The 18,163-nt window shown below is 52.9% G+C and overlaps 1 protein-coding gene across 1 annotated transcript in view; it reads right to left on the bottom strand.

Moving 5' to 3' along the window:
* Tmem132d (transmembrane protein 132D) overlaps positions 1–18,163 on the bottom strand; it is a 497,735-nt gene that overhangs the window by 368,512 nt on the left and 111,060 nt on the right. The window contains exon 2 of the mRNA XM_026408042.2: positions 8,882–9,767. Coding sequence (XP_026263827.2) covers positions 8,882–9,767 — 886 coding nt within the window. The remainder of the gene's footprint in view (positions 1–8,881; positions 9,768–18,163) is intronic.

Raw genomic sequence — 18,163 nt, 5'->3', positions numbered from 1 at the left:
CACAGCACGAGAACAGTGGGGCCTCCGGGACTCTCAGGTGACACTTCCCAAAGAAGGAAAAGAGGATCCTGGGGTCAGAGGCACCTGGGGTCAAACTCAAGGTCTGCTGCCATGGGGGACAGCCTAAGGCCCATCTCTTCTCAGGCAGCCTGCAGCAGGCATCTGTCCTGATGGGTTTCCCAGGTCACTGGGGAGGGGTATGGAAAGCTACTTGTACCACACGTGCCCTCCGGCGTCCACTCCCTCCCCTGGACAGCACACTGGATTCCCTAGGAGGTCAGTCTGTCCTGCATGGGACTGACCAGGGTGGTCAACACAGAGGCTACCTCTTACTGGGCCACTGGAGGCGTCAGATCTTCTTCTCTCTGGCACAGTCAGGGCTGGAAGTGTGTCCTTCAGGCCCCCAAACAACCCTCGTCCTGGGACTTGCAGCCAGAGCTAGTGACAAACAGAGCATCTACCCCTGCAGGAGAAGCTTCCTGTCACAGACCATTTGCTGCTGCACGCATCCCAGCCCCCAGTGTGGTTCTGGGCCCTGCTGAGTTCCAGGTCCCCCACCCAGGCCCTCCCCTGGCTTCTGGAACCTTCCACCGCCTGCTGGTTGAGCTCTCATTTCTGATTCCAACTGCGTTGTTTCTGTAATGTCCACCGAGGGCTCTGAAGAAGCACTGTCCTGAGGGAACAGGGTCAGCTGTGACGTGCAGAGGCTGCGGCTCCACTCCTGTCCTCAGAGGGCAGGCCCTCCAAGTGAGAAGCAGCCCACAGCGCTGCCCCAGATCCAGAGGCAGCCCTCGGGGGGGGGGGGGGGAGCCCAAGGAAGGGGCCATAGCCTGTTTTATTTTCCATCTTAACGGATCAGAAGGGAGTGTTTGTGTGACCCAGGACTCAGGAGGCCAAGGCAGGAGGAGCCCACGTTCCAGGCCAGGCTCGGAAACTCAGTGAGACCCCATCTCAGAGTAAAAACTAGAAAGGCTCACATGGGGCTCAGTGGTACAGCACCCAGGACCAAAAGAGAACAAGAAAGAAAGAAAAAGATATTATTTGTTTAACCCTGTAAGTTCCAAGTTTTCAACTCTGTGATTATTTCTGCAAATTGGACACAGGTGCATTAAAATAAATTGAAAATCACCATCTAGAGCTTGTGTATACTTTATGTACTTTCTCATATATATAAATATGTATTTTTTTCAAATGCTCTATTCACTCACCTGTTACTTTCTCAAAGACCTCTAGAAACATAATAATGATTACAGCTTACCTTAAGTCGTATGTGTGTTGATCAATTCAAGTTTTTACAGGTTTCCATGTATGAGGTGATGGAACAGAATGATTTAAAGCAAAATTAGTAATAACTGATGTCATAAAGGCCAAGAGGAGAAACTGGGAAAGTGTGTTTTAAGCTACCTGCACCACACACAGTGTTAAGAAACTGGGCTCTGACTTGTTAAAAAACATAGATTGAAAAGTCTATAGAAACAACTAATTTTTAAAGTATAATTGATACACTAAGAGAGGAGATAAAATGCCATCATATAAATTAATGACACCAGAGATGGTGAGAAAAGGGGAGGGAGCCAAAGAATCATAGAAAACAGTTAAAAACATGCTCAATATCAATCTGACTACATCAACATTCTTTAAATGTTAATGGAGTAACAAACCAATTTAAAAAGAAGAGATCATCAAAGTGGATTTAAAAATGAGATTAGGCCTGGAACATTTATCAAACACTCACTGATACTATGAAGAGACTTATTAGGTAAAAGTAATGGAGGAATGTAGAAAGAAATTCCATGACAACAATAATCCCAGGAAAAATGAAAAGCTCAATGCTTAATCATTTTCAGACTGATTAATGAGACTTTAGTCCCCAGGGGTAAAGAGGAGACACCACATGATGACAAAAGCTTAATTATCTCAAAGTTAGAATGCTCCTAAATATGTGCTTCTAGTAATATCCATGAAAACATCCAGGAAGTCTCTGGTAAAACTGAAAGGAGAACTAGCCAGCCCTCCAGACAGATGGAAGCTTCTACCCGCTCCAACAGTAATGGGCAGAGCATGCAGAAAACCTGCCAGCACATAGAGGAACTGGCTACCAAGGCGACCACCTTCCAGGCCACATAACCCTGAATTGAAAAGAATAGAACCCTGCAAGTGTTGTGCTCAGAACACAGTAGAAATCTAGTAGCCATCAGTACTGAAAAGAGATCTGGTAACCCCAACAGGTAAATTAACAAACACATCTCTCAACATTCCTTCATCAAAGAATAAGACTCAGGACAAATTCAAATATGTCTTAAATTCAAATCAAAGCATAACATCAAAAATTGTGGGGTGCAGCAAAGCAGTGTTGAGAGGAATATGTAGAACATTTAATAATGCACATATTAGGAAAGAGGAAAGACCAACTCGGGTATGGGGGCGCATGCCTGTAATCTCAGTGGCTTGGGAGGCTGAGGCAGGCGGATCTCAGGTTCAAAGCTAGTCTTAGCAACTTAGTGAGGCCCTAAGCAACTCAGCGAGACCCTGTCTGTAAATAAAATATGAAAAAGGGCTGTGGATATGGGTTCAATCTCCATTACCTCCCCCCCTACACACCATAAAAGAAAAGAAGATGAAAAATGATAGCCTAATTTAAAATCAATAGCTTTCACCTTGGTAGACCAAAGCAAGAAGAGCAAATGACACATGACACAGCCTGAGGAAAGGAGATGACATAAATTAGAGAGGAAATCACTGAAATAGACAACAGGGAAACAACAGAGAAAATCAGCAAGACTAGAATATGGTTCTTGAATGGATCAATCACAGTGACGGACGTCTCCCCAGGCCTACCCCAAAGGAGAGGGAGGAGGCTCAACTCAACAGGCAGCGACAGAGGGTCCTCACTACCCACCCCAGGGATGTCCAAGGATGAGACCTTTTACTTCCTCCGAGAGGTGTTACGCAGTGTGAGGGATGTCAATAACAACATAACCTACATTGCAAAATCGCTATGGGCAAAATTCTCAAGTTCTCACCATGAGACATGATAAATATTCCAGGTGATAGATACATTAAGTAGCTTGAGTTAATTAGGCCACACGGTATTCATGAATCGGAATTTCACACTCCATAAACATATATAACATACATATTCCAACGTCTGATCAAAAACGAAATCAAATCAGAAAAAGGAACCGTAAGCCACAAACAAGTGGATTCCCCTGCAGGCACACATGGCTGGTTTAACATCCAGAAGTTAATCAGGGTGAGTCACCACGTCCACAGGCCAGAGGAGAAAACGTGTGAACATCTCCATTGGCACAGAACAAAAACTTGACAAAATCCAAGAGCAATTACGATTCTTTCAGTGAGCGTTTCCTTGCTGTGACCAAAAGACTTGACAAGAACAACGTAGAGGAGGAGAAGTTCATTTTAGCTCAGATTGAGTCCAAGGTCAGCCAACACCACTGCCCGGGCCTGAGGTGTGGCAGAACATCATGGCAGAAGGGCGTGGTGAAGGGAGGCAGCTCAGGACATGGCAGCCAGGCAGCAGAGAGAGCTCCAGTCACCAGGGTCAAAATACAAACCCCAAAGGCACACCCCCCAGTGACCTGCCTCCTATGGCCATATCCCACCTGCCCACAGTTACCAACCCAGTTAATCCACTCAAGTGGATTAATGCACCAATTGGGATATACCTTTCATAATCTAATTGTCTCGCCTCTGAACTTTCTTGCGTCATCTCACACGTGAGCTTTTGGGGACACCTCACGGCTAAACCACAATAATGACCAAAAAAAAAAAAAAAAGGAAAGAAAGAATAAAGATAATCCCCCGCCCCCAGCAAAGGAGCACCATCTCAATGGGATAGTTGGAGGAGCAGGCCTGCAGGGGGCGTCAGACCACCAGGCCCCAGAGGATGCCGGTCAGCAAGGTCAGCGCAGGCAGCCCCTCTCGCCACCTCTATCCCACATCCCTCTGGAGCCAGTGAGGCAGCCCCTAATGGCCAAGTGGGAAGAGCTGAGCAAAGAATTACACAAGACAACACTGGATCATGGCCCAGTGGGTAACCTGGGCCCAGAGGTCACAGGTGCCCTCACTGGATGAGAGCCTCAGGAATAAATACGCAATAAGTAAGGTCTAGGAGTGTCACCTGCTGTCCACAGTGACTTACACAGAAGGACCCCCTCAAGGATAGGACCCAGGGCCACTTCCTGCAAGCCTGAGGTTGTAACTACTTCCTTCCAAAGAGAGCCCTATGGGGAGCAGAGAGAAAGCAGACAGCCCCGGGAGGCTGGGGGCCAGCCTTGGCCAGGCCACAGGGTCAGCGTGAATGCCAGGACCTGCTGCTTTAGGTGTCCTCTGCAGGCTCTGGAAGAAGTGTCCCTGAGCCACTGTGATCTTCCTCCCCAAAGCCCTTCCCTATCTGACCATGAGAAGAACCTTGGGCAAATCGCAGAGGGAGACAATCCCAGAGGCCCTGACCAACAAGTGTCCAAACTGTCCAGGACGTCAAAACCCAAGAAGGTCTAAGAACAGGCAAATCCAGAGGAATGCAGGAGCCAGGATGCCCAAGTGCCACTCAGAGCTCCCACCAGACCCCGAAGAGCACATGGGCCATCCATGAAAGCCAGGGCAATGTGAATAAGGCCCAGGTTCAGTGACAGTAATGTCCAGCACCAGGCACCGACTGTCCCTCACTACCCATGTGAAATGTGAACAGGCCCTCCCTGCCGGGGCGTGGGAACACTCTGGTCCCACTTCCCAGTTCCTCTGTGAAGCCATATCCGCTTGAAAACAAAGGATTCACTAAGAAAAGACGGGTGGACGGTGGACGGACCTGTCTCACTACCCAGGGACTCCCACAGCCCCGCTGGAAGCCAGAGGGATGTCCAGCCCACACGGCCCAGAGGTCATAGGGCACCTGTGGGGCGGAGATACCCCAGGATCCCCCTCTTCAAAACTGCACCCCAGAATCACAAGAGGGCAGCACCTCATCCCCTGGACTGTGTCCTTGTGCAAGGTACCTAGGAAGCCACCTCTCCAGGAAGCCATGCCAGTCCCTCTCCCACCTGGCATGGCCAACAGCAAGTGTGTGGGCCAGAGGCCACTCCTTAGGCTCTAGTGAGTACAGCAAGATGGGGACGGCTGCAGGGGTTCAGGGTGTCCATGTCTCAGGGTGACAGGCTGTGGACCTGGCCCACATCCACCCGCAACCAGCACCCACACTGTGGGACCAACCCCACTTTAGTTAATCCCAGAGACACGTGGTCTTCATTCCATAAACACCTTAATCATTTTTTCCCCTTAAATTAGCCAGAGTGGGATTTATGGCCTCAAATCAGAACCCTGGCTGGGTTCCCCAGGGTTCATTTTACCTGAGCGGGGTGATAAGATCCTGTTTGGGGTCAGCAGACACAAGGACACATCACTCACATGATTCAGGCTCTGGGTCAGCCTCAGACCACCATGTGAGTTCCATCAAAGTCTCCTGTAAAGCCACCTGTCCACCAGAGAGCCTCTGAGCCTCCTCCACCCCAGGCTCACTGCCCCCTTGCCAACCCCCTCCTTCTGCCCTTCCTGCTCTCTACCCCACACAGCTCAGCTTTGCGAAGAAACCCCCCTGCTGGTGAGGCCTTATTCTGAGCTGTCTCAAATCTGAGCACAGTTGTGGGTTCAAGGCACTCAACAGCTTCCAGGGCATGTAGCATTTACAACTATGAGGACCTCAGCAAAGCAAATGCATTCCATAAGGATGAGGGTTCCGTCCATTCTTCAGTCAATGAGCTTAAGGATGCCCCTGGCTTGAGAGAGCCCTTCTCATCTGAGTCGGGTGTCCCAGGCTCCAGGTCTCACACCCGAGGTTTTGGGCTGCTAGTTAACCAAGCTGATGCCAAGCAACTGTTTGGCTCCAGCCTCTCATTCAGATCTGAGGACCAGAGCTCCTTTGAAAGTGACTCCCTGTTGGAAAAGGAACAGAGGGGTGGCTGGTGTAGACGGGAAAGAAAGAGCCCCGTCCTCACCATCCCCCAGAACCAAAGAGGTGTGCTCAGAGATCTGGGTGCTTCTGAACCATGCACTCTTGGGGGAGGGAAACGGAGGGGGATTGGCCCATGAGAAGGTGGGAGAAGGGCTGAGGGCAGTGGGACGCCTCAGTTGTTCACCAGAAGGAAAATATTTTCCGAAATTAAAAGGGATCCTTAGATGTCGAAGAAATGAAAGCGTTTTGCTTTTCCCCTGCGAATGTCAGCTTAGGAACAGGAGTGGAAAGGTAGAACAGACTTTATTAGATGACAAGCAGTCCCATCCAGGGCTTCTCATCCTCAAAGGGACACGCATGTACACACACACACACACACACACACACTCACACACACACATACTTAAACACTCACACACACTCTCTCTCTCTCTCTCTCTCTCACACACACACACACACACACACACACACACACATACACACACAGAGCAATTCATTTTAAAAACTGCCTTTATTTACAATGTGGTTCCTAGAACAGAAGCCAGCCTTCTGTGTGCCAGTCATGCATCCCCCCTGAGACCATAGCCACACAAACAGCTAGGGAGCTGTGCAGAGATGGTCAGTCATCGTCAACAGAGTCCAAAGTGCACGCACACCATCAGCCCTACATTCGGAAATGTGGACGGGTCCCCTCTAGCAGGTGGCAGTCGACTTGGTCCCCTCTCTACTCAGCCATCCTCCAGTGGCAAAGGATGACCTAACAAAGCTCCCTCTGAACCTTGTCAGTCCCATCATCCACAGAGACACCTGGATACACAGGTTGCAATTCCACAAAAAACAGTTGGGAGAACTCAGTGGGATCCTGCAGGGTGGTTTATAGCCAAGGGCCAGGGGAGGGGATCTGACTAGCTCTAAACATTGGAAAGCTATGCTAAATGAGTGCCAAACTGACTTCATCTAAAAAGGTAGGTGGTGTATCCTTTTCTAATTTTGGAATTCAAACTAAAGGCTAATAGCATTGCCAGGTCCAAATTCACCTCTTGCTGTTCCATAGAGAAGATTCATTCACAATTAGAGCATCTTAATATCAGCAGGTGCTGTGGGAGACAGGGTATCCTCTTACCAAGTAAAACACACCTCGGGAAGTACTTGTCTGTCATCTGGAAACTGACTCATTGCCATGCATCCATAGTCCCGGGCTCTGAACCACCACACTTTGGCTCCACAGTCAGAACTGTGCAACTGTGACCTCTACGTGGGGCCCCTGAAGCTTCAAATGTCTTTGTTTCTGAAATTGCAAAGGTCCAGGTCCCCTAGATGGTGGCCCTGCAAAGTGAATTTCTCTTGGTTTTGTTAGATTGCCAAGGCAAAGCAGCCTCTGGGCTCCAGGGGACGTGTTTACTGTGCAGTAAGCTGGGACACAGAGCTCTCTGTGAATGCAGAGATATACTTACAACTGTTTCCTACAGAGCCTGGAGGAGGACTGCAGCTCCTGAAATCCAAAGCTTCCAAGCTGCAGGCCACCCCTAGACCCAACAACCAGCATGAAGGACAGAAGGGGCGGCAGAATGGAGGAAGACAGGGCTCCCTTTATACAAAGCATTTGGTTTTCTATTATACTTCTCTCTAGACCAGCAGTTCTGCAAAGATCAACAAGCTACACTTGAACTTGGGAAAGGAAAACACCTAGCCAGCAGCCCAGGGCAGGGCCTGTGACCAGCTGCAACTCCATCTCCAAAGAGGGACAGAGGAATACCCAAAGAAGCCTCAGCCCCCCAGAGGTCCTCACACCCCCTAAGTCCTTGTGGCCAGTCCCCACATGCAGGTCAGCCTGAGCCAGAGGTCTTACCTCCCAGGCTGAGCCACATGCATTCATTATACTAATGCTCTTCAGGGTCTGTCCCTGCAGTTAAAATCAAAAAGCAGTTCCTGATACTAGCTCACAGTCCACTGCACTTCAACATGCAGGGTACGAGCAGGAAGAAGTGGCGATTCGTTTCCTTAAACTCACCCACCACTGAACAGAACATGAAGAAAGAAGCCGCTCCACAGCCCAGATGGAGGGGGATGAGAAAATAGATCCATGTTGGATGAACTTTTAAAACCCACATATAAAATGTGTCTCGGAGGCAGCCGCGCTCCTATTTTCAGGGTTCGTAACACACACTTTATGGCGCTGCTCGGCAGGTCAGGTCACTGCGCTTTGCAGCAATGTTCGGAGGCTTTAGGCGGCCGACGCTCACTCTAAATAGCTGTTCTGGCCAAGCATAGCCACACTTAAAACCACACTCTTTAATGGAAATGGAATCTATCCACGGCAAGCAGCGCAGTCCAGAGAGAGAGATGGAGGGTGCTTTCTAAAGCCCACGGTGCCCAGGCTCAGAGCCTCATCCTGGGTATCAATGTACATAAGATATGCCAAAAATCCCCCCGTGCCTCCTCCCCTTGCCATGCCCTCTTAGTTCTTGAACACTGAGCTCTATTTCCAGGGAAAGATGAAATGACAGCCTCGAGGTTGAAGCCACGGTATACTTAGAACTCGGCTTTGGGAATAGACTGAGCTGGCAGCACCGTCTTCTCCACCCTCTCCGACTACACTGCGGCCTCATTTCAACAGAGGCATTCAGCTACCCGATGGTGAGGTGGCTGCTGGCTCGTGGATGGACCCCCAGGGGGAGGCCAGGGCCTCACACCAGCATCCCCTGGCTGCCTGGGGGTGGCCGGGGAAAGCTGTACTCCGGATTTTCACAGCCCGATTGCCAACCCAGAAAGATCAAACCAGCCTCTGCTTTACCAGCAGGACACAGCGTGCACAGACCTGTAGACGGGCTACGCTTTAGACACATACTGCTCAGACTCCCCAAAGCAGTGTCCACCTCCGCACTGGGCAGAGGACGCAGCTACCCGGCTTACCTCAGCGTGAAGCGGTCCTCGGTGGAGTTTCTGGAAATGGAGATGGGGAAAGTCAGTACGGCTCCTTGTCGAACCGTGGTTGGGACATAGTGAACGGCCACATTGCTGTCCAAACGCAGCTCCCTCAGGGCCGGGGAGCTGTGGGTCTGGTAGAGGAAGACACTCCCAATCCTGTGCAAGGGGGGCGCAGACTCGTCCATGTCATTGTGGCCAGTCCGAGCGCCATTGCTGTTTCTGGAATCCTCTCGGGTGCAGTCCCCTCTCTCGCCCCCAGGCTGCACGGTGTAGTAGAGCTCCACAGGACTCCCCTCGGGCTGCTCTGCGGGCTTCCGCCTCCCCACCACTGTCGGGGGGCTGAACCAGCTGGCCGGGAGCTCCAGTTCTGCCACACACAGCCCCAGGTCCCCGCCCAGCTGGCAGCTGCCCCTCACCTCCCGGGTCTCTCGGAAAGCGAAGACCCGCAGGCAGGGCAGCCTCTCCGCCTCCCGGTGGTCGTCCCAGTCTCTGCCCACGATGTAGAAGAGGATTTGCACCTTGGGTCGGTTCAGGTAGATCTTGTCCCGCAGGATGTAGGACTTCAGTTTCCAGTTAAGGGAGAACTTGCTGGTGAACCCGAAGGGGTTGGAGGGCAGCAGCAGGTCCTGGGGCACCACCTGCTCCATGGAGAAGGGCCCGTAGCTGGCGTTGAGCACCGGCAGCCCCTTGGACTTGTAGACGAGGAAGGACTCCACCCGGGACTGCAGGCTGGAGTTGCGCATGATGTCCTGGTTGGCCTCCTTCAGGAAGAAGGAGACGTCCGCGTGGTGGATGTGGTAGGTCACGGGCAGATAGGTGGGCAGCAGCGAGAACCTCTGGGTGCTCTCCAGGATCCCTCGGCCTTCCGTCACTGTTGGAAGGGAACCGGAGCCTAGGGTTAGTCACCCCCGTCCTGCAGACCTGCACACCCCCGCCAGAGCTGGCCGCCCTGTGTCTATGCCAACTTATTCACCCAGCGTTTCTTATCCACTTGCTACTCAATACACGCGGCGCCTACCTATTCATGTTAGAAGGAATGAAGGTCTCTAAGCGGAAAACCACAGCCATTTGCCACCCGCGGGAGCTGAGCATGCTGCTGACCAAGGTTCAAGCAAAAGGATCTTCTTAAATTTCAACTGGGGATCACGTTGCCTCCAGGAGGTCAGGTCTGCAACCTGCTCTCTTCTTGTTACAAGGGTGGATAGCAAGGGTCGGGAAGGCAGTGACATCGCCAGCAGAGAGCCCTCCCCGTGGCACCACCAGATGGCCGAGATGGAAGCAGGAATAAGTTTCCCACGGCAGGTGAAGGCCACGTCCATTACCCACGGATGGCACTTCATGTCCACCATTTACACAGGCCGCATGAAGGACACCGTGTAAAGGGGAATGGTGAAGGACCAGGGTGAAAATAAATTAGCTGGAGGCAATCACTACCCCCTGGCACTGTCCTGTCCTTGGGTGAAGCTGAGGAATGCAGAATGCGGGAGGGTGCTTTGGAAGGAGCACTCAGAAGCAGATGAGATGCCTGACCTCACCCGCTCCACGCCCTCGGGCCCACCAGGACACCAGAGCCCTCCAAGGGACAGCGTCTCCCTCCCAGGAGGTCCACACCCCATGGAGACCACCTGTCATCAATGAACAAAACCCTTCTTTCTTTTTGCCTCACTGTGCATATCCCTCCCCCATGAGAAAAAAAATCCCAAATGCCATTTTTTATAGTTTGCTTTACATTCTGTAAGAAAAACACAGAAATTACATAATATACAAAGAACGGATTTAGCGAGTTTTTGAAATGGAAATCACTGGCTCTGCCAAGCTTATGTCTAGGCGAAACTCCGCCAGCCACACACTGGGGGTGCCAACTTGCCCCTGGCCAACCTGCACCACAGCTACCCCAGCCCGAGGTCTCCATGTCGCCTGTCTCAGAGACCCTTGGGGACACGCTCTGCCAAGGGAGACACCCCAAGTCTGCAGGAGGGGACAGCAGAGAACTCGGAGAGGGGCCTGTGCCCGGCTTTGCACACCGCTGTGGGCAAGTCATGGACCCCCTTGGCCTGTCTGGGTTTGAAAGCGGCACGAGGCCTGACCCCACACTGAAGCTACAGGGCACCTCGGACACTGCAGGGTGCCCAGGGGCCTCCGAGCTAACTGCTAGCCTGGAAGCCATGTGGCCAGCTCGTCAGGGGAATCTCAGTCCAACGTCCACCAAACCCAGGGTGGCTGAGCCCTGACTTCACCACCAAGGCTTGTGCCCTGCTGAGCTCTAGGCATTCTGGACCGGCCCGAACCCTAGTAAAGATGGGTTTCTATCAGAAATCAGAACACCACAGCTACAGTAAGAAGCTTCGTGCCTCAGGAGGATGACACACTTCAGCTTTCTGGAAGTCACTCCTGAGACTCCCTCTGAACTCTCCCCACATGCTTTTAGTGAAAGGAGAGGACGGGGTGAACGTCCCAACCAAGCACTGGGTGGAGGCTTTGGGCTGCCTCTTCTCCAGGGCCCCACGTTGGCCTGGTCACGCTCCTGTGCCCACTTCCCCCTGCCTGGAACCCGTTCCTAGACTGTGTGTCTCTGGTCCTGGTCCCCACCTGGGTCCTTCCACTGTAACCGCACTTCCCTGTCAGAGCTGAATGCTTGCTGGTGACTCCACACACACGGGGCCCCCGCACAGCGATGGGCACGGGCACGGGGGCTTTCTCTCCATGGTACTCGCTGGGTGTCCTCGGCACAGGGCCCGGCAAACATCAGGCACTCCATAAACGTTTAATAAGCAAACGAATGAATGAATGAGTCTACAAATAGATTATGTTTTTTAAGTTTCCAAGCGCAGATTACATTTTCCATTAGGACGGTATTTGCTGTCCTCCCCGCTGCATTACTGTGATCAGAATCTCTGATCCTTTTATCCCCTAGGGGCTCCGTGTAATCCAACCGCCAGGGAACTAAGGAGTCCCTGTGTGGCGAGATTGCTAAAGGGCCTCTGTCCATCACACAGCACCCCATGTTAAAGCAGGTGGACATAGACACGAACCCCAGGGCCGTGAACTTCCCTGCTGAGGGTCCGAACCCTAACGCTGAGGACACAAAGTTGATTTGCTACTAATGACACAGTCCCAGGCCAACAGTGTCAGGTCCTCTGACTTGATTCAGGAAAGCGGGAAGGAGTGAGAGGTCACTGTGAATGTCATTTGAGGGGCACTAACTCTGCAGCTTTGTTCTACAGTCAGCCTGTCCTTTTTTGTGCCTGGTATCTGACCGCCATGGTTAGAGCATCCACATGCTGCCTGCCCAGTGCCACTCCCCTCGTTCATTCCCTCGGTTTTTACCAAGCTACAGAAATAACAGCCGTCACTCTGCACCACGCGGGAACGGCTGAGGGGACTGTCCCTGGCAGCAGACTCCCGCGGGGCGGCGGCCAGAACCCAAGAACACCATCTGCATGCCACATAAAAACGTGTGGAGTGTCAAGTGGTAAAGGCAGCTACGCACAATTAATCTCAATTAGCCACCATCAAGAAACACGATCACGTGCAATCCTGCAACCATGGCTGTAAACGCGGAGCTGAAGGAAAGTGGCGCGTTCAGGTCTCTGAGCAGCTTGGAGGCCTCACAGAGGTTTTATAGGAGCCATGTGACATGTCTGAGCACACACTTCTTCCCTGAGAAACTGAGTCGCTGGCCATCTGCACACAGGACCTTACCCCCTGTGTGGACCCAACGGGAATGACCACAGGAACATGACAACAGCTAAAAGTCCACGTCTGAGCTGCAGCCCACCCGTCCTGGCTCCAGAATTCTGAGGCATCACCTGGTACTCAGGCAGAAGACTGCTGGGCCAGGGCTTCCAGGGGAACCCTGGGAACCCGCTGCCATTGGATTCCCAGTAAACAGAAATATTCCAGAGGCCACACTTAGCATAAAACATAAACTCAGTACCAAACTCTGGTTGTTTTGCTGGAATTCAAAGTCACTGAGCACCTTGGATTTTGATTTTCCAAGTCTGACCACCCTGGGCTTAGAGTCATGGAGAGAGAGCAGCAGTGAGCCTGTCATGCTGCCTGGTCTTGGTCAGAGCTGACTGGATCACACGACGGCCCCCGCTGGGAAGGGAGGGAGCCCTCGTATCCACGGGGTCTGCTCCAGACTCAACCAGTGCAGATCAAAACAGGCAGGGACGGCTCCTCTTGCCACTATGCCCTGCATATCTGGGCTCATGGCTCTTCCGGAAGCACTGACATCGTGCCTGGCATGACGAGGGACCTGGGCAGACGTAAAGCGCCCAGTAGGGTGCACGTGTCACGTGGTTCTGAGCTGCCGACGCATCCTGTTATATTAGGGACTGGAGCACCCACAAGCTGTGACCAATCCCATGGACACTGGGGAATGAGAGGATTCCGCATACCAGGTGCCAACAACTTCTGAATTGCAACCAGCAGGATCGAGGGTGAGCCAGCCACACAGAACAGATGGCCACACAGGTCAGGCTCCTGCTGATGTGCCCCCCTGATAGAGCAGGGTGCAGGACAGCAGGTGGCAGGGCCACCCTGAGCTCTCAGAATGAGTCCAGGCCTAACCTCAAACCATGACAGAATCCAGTCCCCAGGTATCAGTGTCACCAAACCCTTAGGAGCCGTTGCCAGCAGTGGGTCTCTTGGGGATTCCAGTCCCATGGGGATGGCATATGGTGAAGTGCAGGGCGGCCCCACCCAGAGAGATCTGAGAGCAAGGGAAAGCCCATGGAAACCAGGAGACCCCACTAGGCAGTCGACACTTTCAGCTCCCAGGTGACCCTTACACTGAAGACAGTCTACCTGGAAGAGCAAGAAGCAGAGAACAGGAGACGAGGACTCACAGTGACAGTACAGGGCACCAGGAGGAAGATCAGGAGGGGCAGCGCTCACGATTTCCCCCTCAGCCTCACACTGCCCAGGATTGTGCCACCTCCCTTCCCAGCCTCAGGACGCTGCTCCACTGTTCCTGACCTCATCTTCAGGCCACAGTAAGCCTCTGTCCACACCCAGGTGCGACCCCTACCTTCCTACACTGCTGCCTTGGCCCTCGGGGTCACAAGGCTGTCCCTTGTTCAGGTCTCCAGCAGGAATATGGCCTCCCCTTCTAGACCACTGCCCATCAGGCCCCCACTCCGGGAGGTTCTCCCGTCTGCAGGGAACTCTGCGTCCATGCGGTGGCTGGATTGCCTTTCTACTCGGGTGTGCAGCAAATGACACTTTGTTCCTAAGTTTGTTTTCTTCTCATCACCAAATTCCTTCCAGAGTAATGACACGTTTGCTGGAACACCGCCCCTGTGCTACAGTGATGTGGGAGCCTGTCCCATAGCACCCTCGTGCTCAGCACAGGGGGGACCCTGAGACAGAGAGGGCCAGGGACCAACCATGATGGCTGGGCTCCTTGACCACTCATCAGGAGACCCTCACAAGGCATTTAAGCATCAGGTTCCTTTTGTTGTCTTTTGTGTTTTAAGTCACGTTTCTCCCAAAGAATATCAACCCACGATGTTGTGTGGTCCCCAGGGGTGTGCATACAAATGCATGCATGCACACGCACACGCACACACACGATTGCAGAGTGGAACACGTTCACTTTATACACTCCGTTCTTCATTCGCTTCTAAAACACTGAGTTTATTGTAGAAAATATTCCAGAAGAGAACATGTCCTCAACCCCGAGTGACTCAGGGAGCCCATGTGCACAGCACCTTCCAAAGGTGCTAACACAGGGCAGTGGGTCTTCTCAGGGAGCTCGCCACGCATGGGGAAGCCGTGACCTTACCTTGAGAACAGCGCGGCTTCTGGTCCTGCTCACTCGGGCCATTTGTGACAGACACTTGTGCCAGGCACTGGAGAGACAGGGCTCCCTCAGAAACCGGATCTGCAGACTCAGGAGGCTGAGGTCTCAAGTTTAAGTAGAAACATAAACACAGGCAAGGTGGCCACACACAGGGGAGCCCCCAGGGGAGCCCAGCAGGGTGGGGAAAGCCCTGTGGCCAGTTAAGTCATTCTTTGGTCTGAGACAGGGGAGGGAGTGAGGGCAGCCGGGCTGCCCCAGATGTGAACTCTGAGTCTTCCCATGACCCCAGCCGACTCCAGAAGCGTGGAAACCTAAGGAAACTCAGACCCTCTGGACGTCAGCAAGGCAGGCGATGCTGTGCTGGGCTGTCCTGTAGCTGACAGGCCCTCATCAGCCTCCTTGACCTCACTCCGCCAGACACTAGGAGGACGCACAGCCCAGTCCTAACACACACAGAGGTCTCTGGGCATCTGAAAGGTCCTTTCAAGGCAGAGATGCCCGGTAGACACAGAGCAGGCATCTAAGTGACTGTGAGAACAACAGCCTGCCCGGATAGCGGAAGTATCTTCAGACGTTGCACACAGAGCCGCTGTCCATCTCAAAGTCACGTGTGCTGGACACACTGCTTTTCTGTTTGCTACTGCTGATAGCCCTGTAGTGGACCCTCTTTCTCCACAGAAAAGACTTAACTGGGCTTTTCCAGAAATCTCCACCATGGCTGATTTTAGGACTGTCAGCAAGAGTCTGCAAAAGAGTTCAATGTCGATAAACTTCCTATTTTCCTGTCGCCCTGTTTTATTTGGCCACTGGCCAAGAAGATACCAGCACTCCAGGTGCTGGACACCCCCTTACTAGTTTTCACAAAATATCAAGTATAGTACTTTGAAGAAATGTGCAAACAAGGCCTCTGGCCTTGAGCTGGGCTTCACAGAGATGTCTACGTTTTTAAGGTAAGTTACAATTGGGCTCCATGGTAACAGCTGGCAGGGGGAGGAAAGAAAGGGAAGAAGAAGCTCCCCCCTTCTCAGATGTTGTCCTTGAAGAGTTAACTTGCCCAGAACAGTGAAAGAAAAAGCTGCTTTTATGTGAACTTCTGCAGACTGTGAACTTCTGAGCCCCTCCCCTTCCATGCTGGGTATAAAACTCTGAAACTCCCTGAACTCGGGGTTCAGGGGATTAATTGATTATAGCAAAGGCTGTATCCTCTGAGCATGGCTGCAGCCAAATAAACCTGCTTCCTGCCATCTTCGGTGCCTTGCCTCGTTTGTCCCTACAACAGCCCCTCCAGGGGAACACAATCACTCCAGCATGAGAGCAAGACACCAGCCTCAGGAAGAAGCAGATTGTCCGTGTGCAGCGACTCATTCTGACACACATCTGTGCATTTTTTTTCTTTTCAAAACTGACAAAATTTTATTTTAATTGCAGTAAATAAAGCTGCCAAGAGCTGAGGCCCAGGATGTGACCACAGAGCTTGAGGGGTGCAGGTTGGGCTGGAGTTTCTGGGAGATGAGTTGAGGATGGCTGCCGTCCCCTCCTTGGACTCGTTCCTGCTCATCCAGGGCTGCGCTGAGAAAGCGCAGGGACTCTCAGGGGAGAGCACAGGAGCGAAGGACACTCAGGTCAGCACCGGCAGAAAGTGGGGAGGTTACACACACGCACACACACACGTGCGTGATGATTCAGATCACACGTGATGACTGAAAATGTGGAACTCGCACGCAAAGGCTGATCTGACCATTTGGAGCAATGGCCCGGACGGTGTCCACGAGAGGCCAGGGCTTCCTGAAACGCCGAGCTGCAGCCTTATTTGACCCGCTGGCAGAGCAGCCCAGAGGGTGTTCTGCACCCAGCTTCCCTCCCATTAGAAATGCAGCCGCGCTGCAGGGAGGAAGGCCAGGAATCCAGGGGCCTCCCGGGGTCCAGTCCTGCCAAGGAGCTGCCCCACTCTCTGACACCCTCTCCCCTGCCTGCCTCCCTCCACCTCACACCTTCCTCTCAGGTGCCCTGCTCACTCCTGCCCCAGGCCCTTTGCAGAGCCAGCTCCTGCTCCCCAGCACCTGCCACGGCGGTGGCCTGAAGCTGCCTCCCACCACCAAGTGCCCGTTTAGTGTCCTCACGGCTATCACTGCAGGGCCCAGAGGGCTGGGCTGGGCCATGTGGGGCTTGACTCGGGAGTCTGTTGGGGGGCATGGCCAGCCGTGCAGGATGAGCGCTCCTGCAGACCCAGCATGGAGGCTGAGACACCAGGCGCTCTCCCAACCACGTGCCGCCATCTGATGACAGCAGGACCCCGTGTTCCCAGCACTCATGTCACAGCAGTGGTGAGGTGAAGGCCATGTCACTTGGTTTGATCCTATTTATCCAAACGCCACGCTGTCCACCATGAATAGTCACAATTTCTGTCACTTGAGGAGCCATTGCTGCCAACGGGCCAGAGGATGCCAGGACCAAGTGCAGTGGACAGCGGGTGCGGGGGCTGCTCTGGGGCCCAGAGCTCTGATGTCCCTCGTGATTTCTCTTCTCCCAGTGCCTCTGAGCCACCCCACACCACAGGCGCTCACTGTGCGCAAAACACACCTCATCAGGTGCTTTATGTCAAAATTAGTAGAGTGTCAAGTCCCATAAGTTTTTAAATTGCTTATATGTCTAATTCATTCTAGGATCAAAGAGCTCAAAAAGCGCGACTTTTCTCCTTCCCCTGTGCTGAGGGCCACGTCACTTGGCAGGGTCTGGTCCATTCAGAAGGAGGATGGGACACGGAAGGAGGATGAGGGGGCTGGGGGGCAGGCACAGCTGGAAGGGGCTGGACACACCTGAGTCTCTGCAGAACGGGCACCCTCTCCTGCTGCTCTTCCTGCTCTGGGCCAGGGCAGCTATCCCGCCACGCTGTAGAAGACTGGCAATAATCCCCCATCATTGCTGGCCTCAGTGGAGGATGACCTCCCCTCCTGGAGGCCAGGGCCTGAGGCTCACACACATGACCAATGCTCCTGTGCTGCTCAGAACCTGTGCTTGTTTGACTGGTCCTCTGAGGAGGTCGTAACACGGGCTGAGGTCCTCCCAACTAGTGGGTGAAGCAAATTGTTAACACTGTCCATATTATACCTGCTTGTGGGTCACGATTTTACCTTTCTGAGAAAATCAGCCGTGCAGAGGGAGAGGGCCTTCCTAATGGTCTAGGATCCAGTCTGTGGGACGGGGGACTCTGAGCCTTGTTTAGCTCTCTCCTAGGGGCCACATTGGCACCCTGAGTTACCCAGCTCTGCATAGGGAAGAGCAGCTATGGCCCCACAGGGAATCAAACAGGGACGGGGCCATAAGCCCCGGGATGGCCGGAAGCCCTGAGCGTGGCACAGGAGGAGTGGGAGAGGTCGGCTCTAGGACGCCCACGTTCCTACAAGTTTCCAGATGAAACCGCAGCTCGTCTTGTATTCCATGTGCTGGGTCCCACGGCT

The sequence above is a fragment of the Urocitellus parryii genome, chromosome 3 (assembly GCF_045843805.1).
Source record: "Urocitellus parryii isolate mUroPar1 chromosome 3, mUroPar1.hap1, whole genome shotgun sequence".
Taxonomy (NCBI): Eukaryota; Metazoa; Chordata; class Mammalia; order Rodentia; family Sciuridae; genus Urocitellus; species Urocitellus parryii.
Note: the sequence above shows the minus strand (reverse complement) of the source record. Positions and strands in the feature narration are given on the sequence as shown.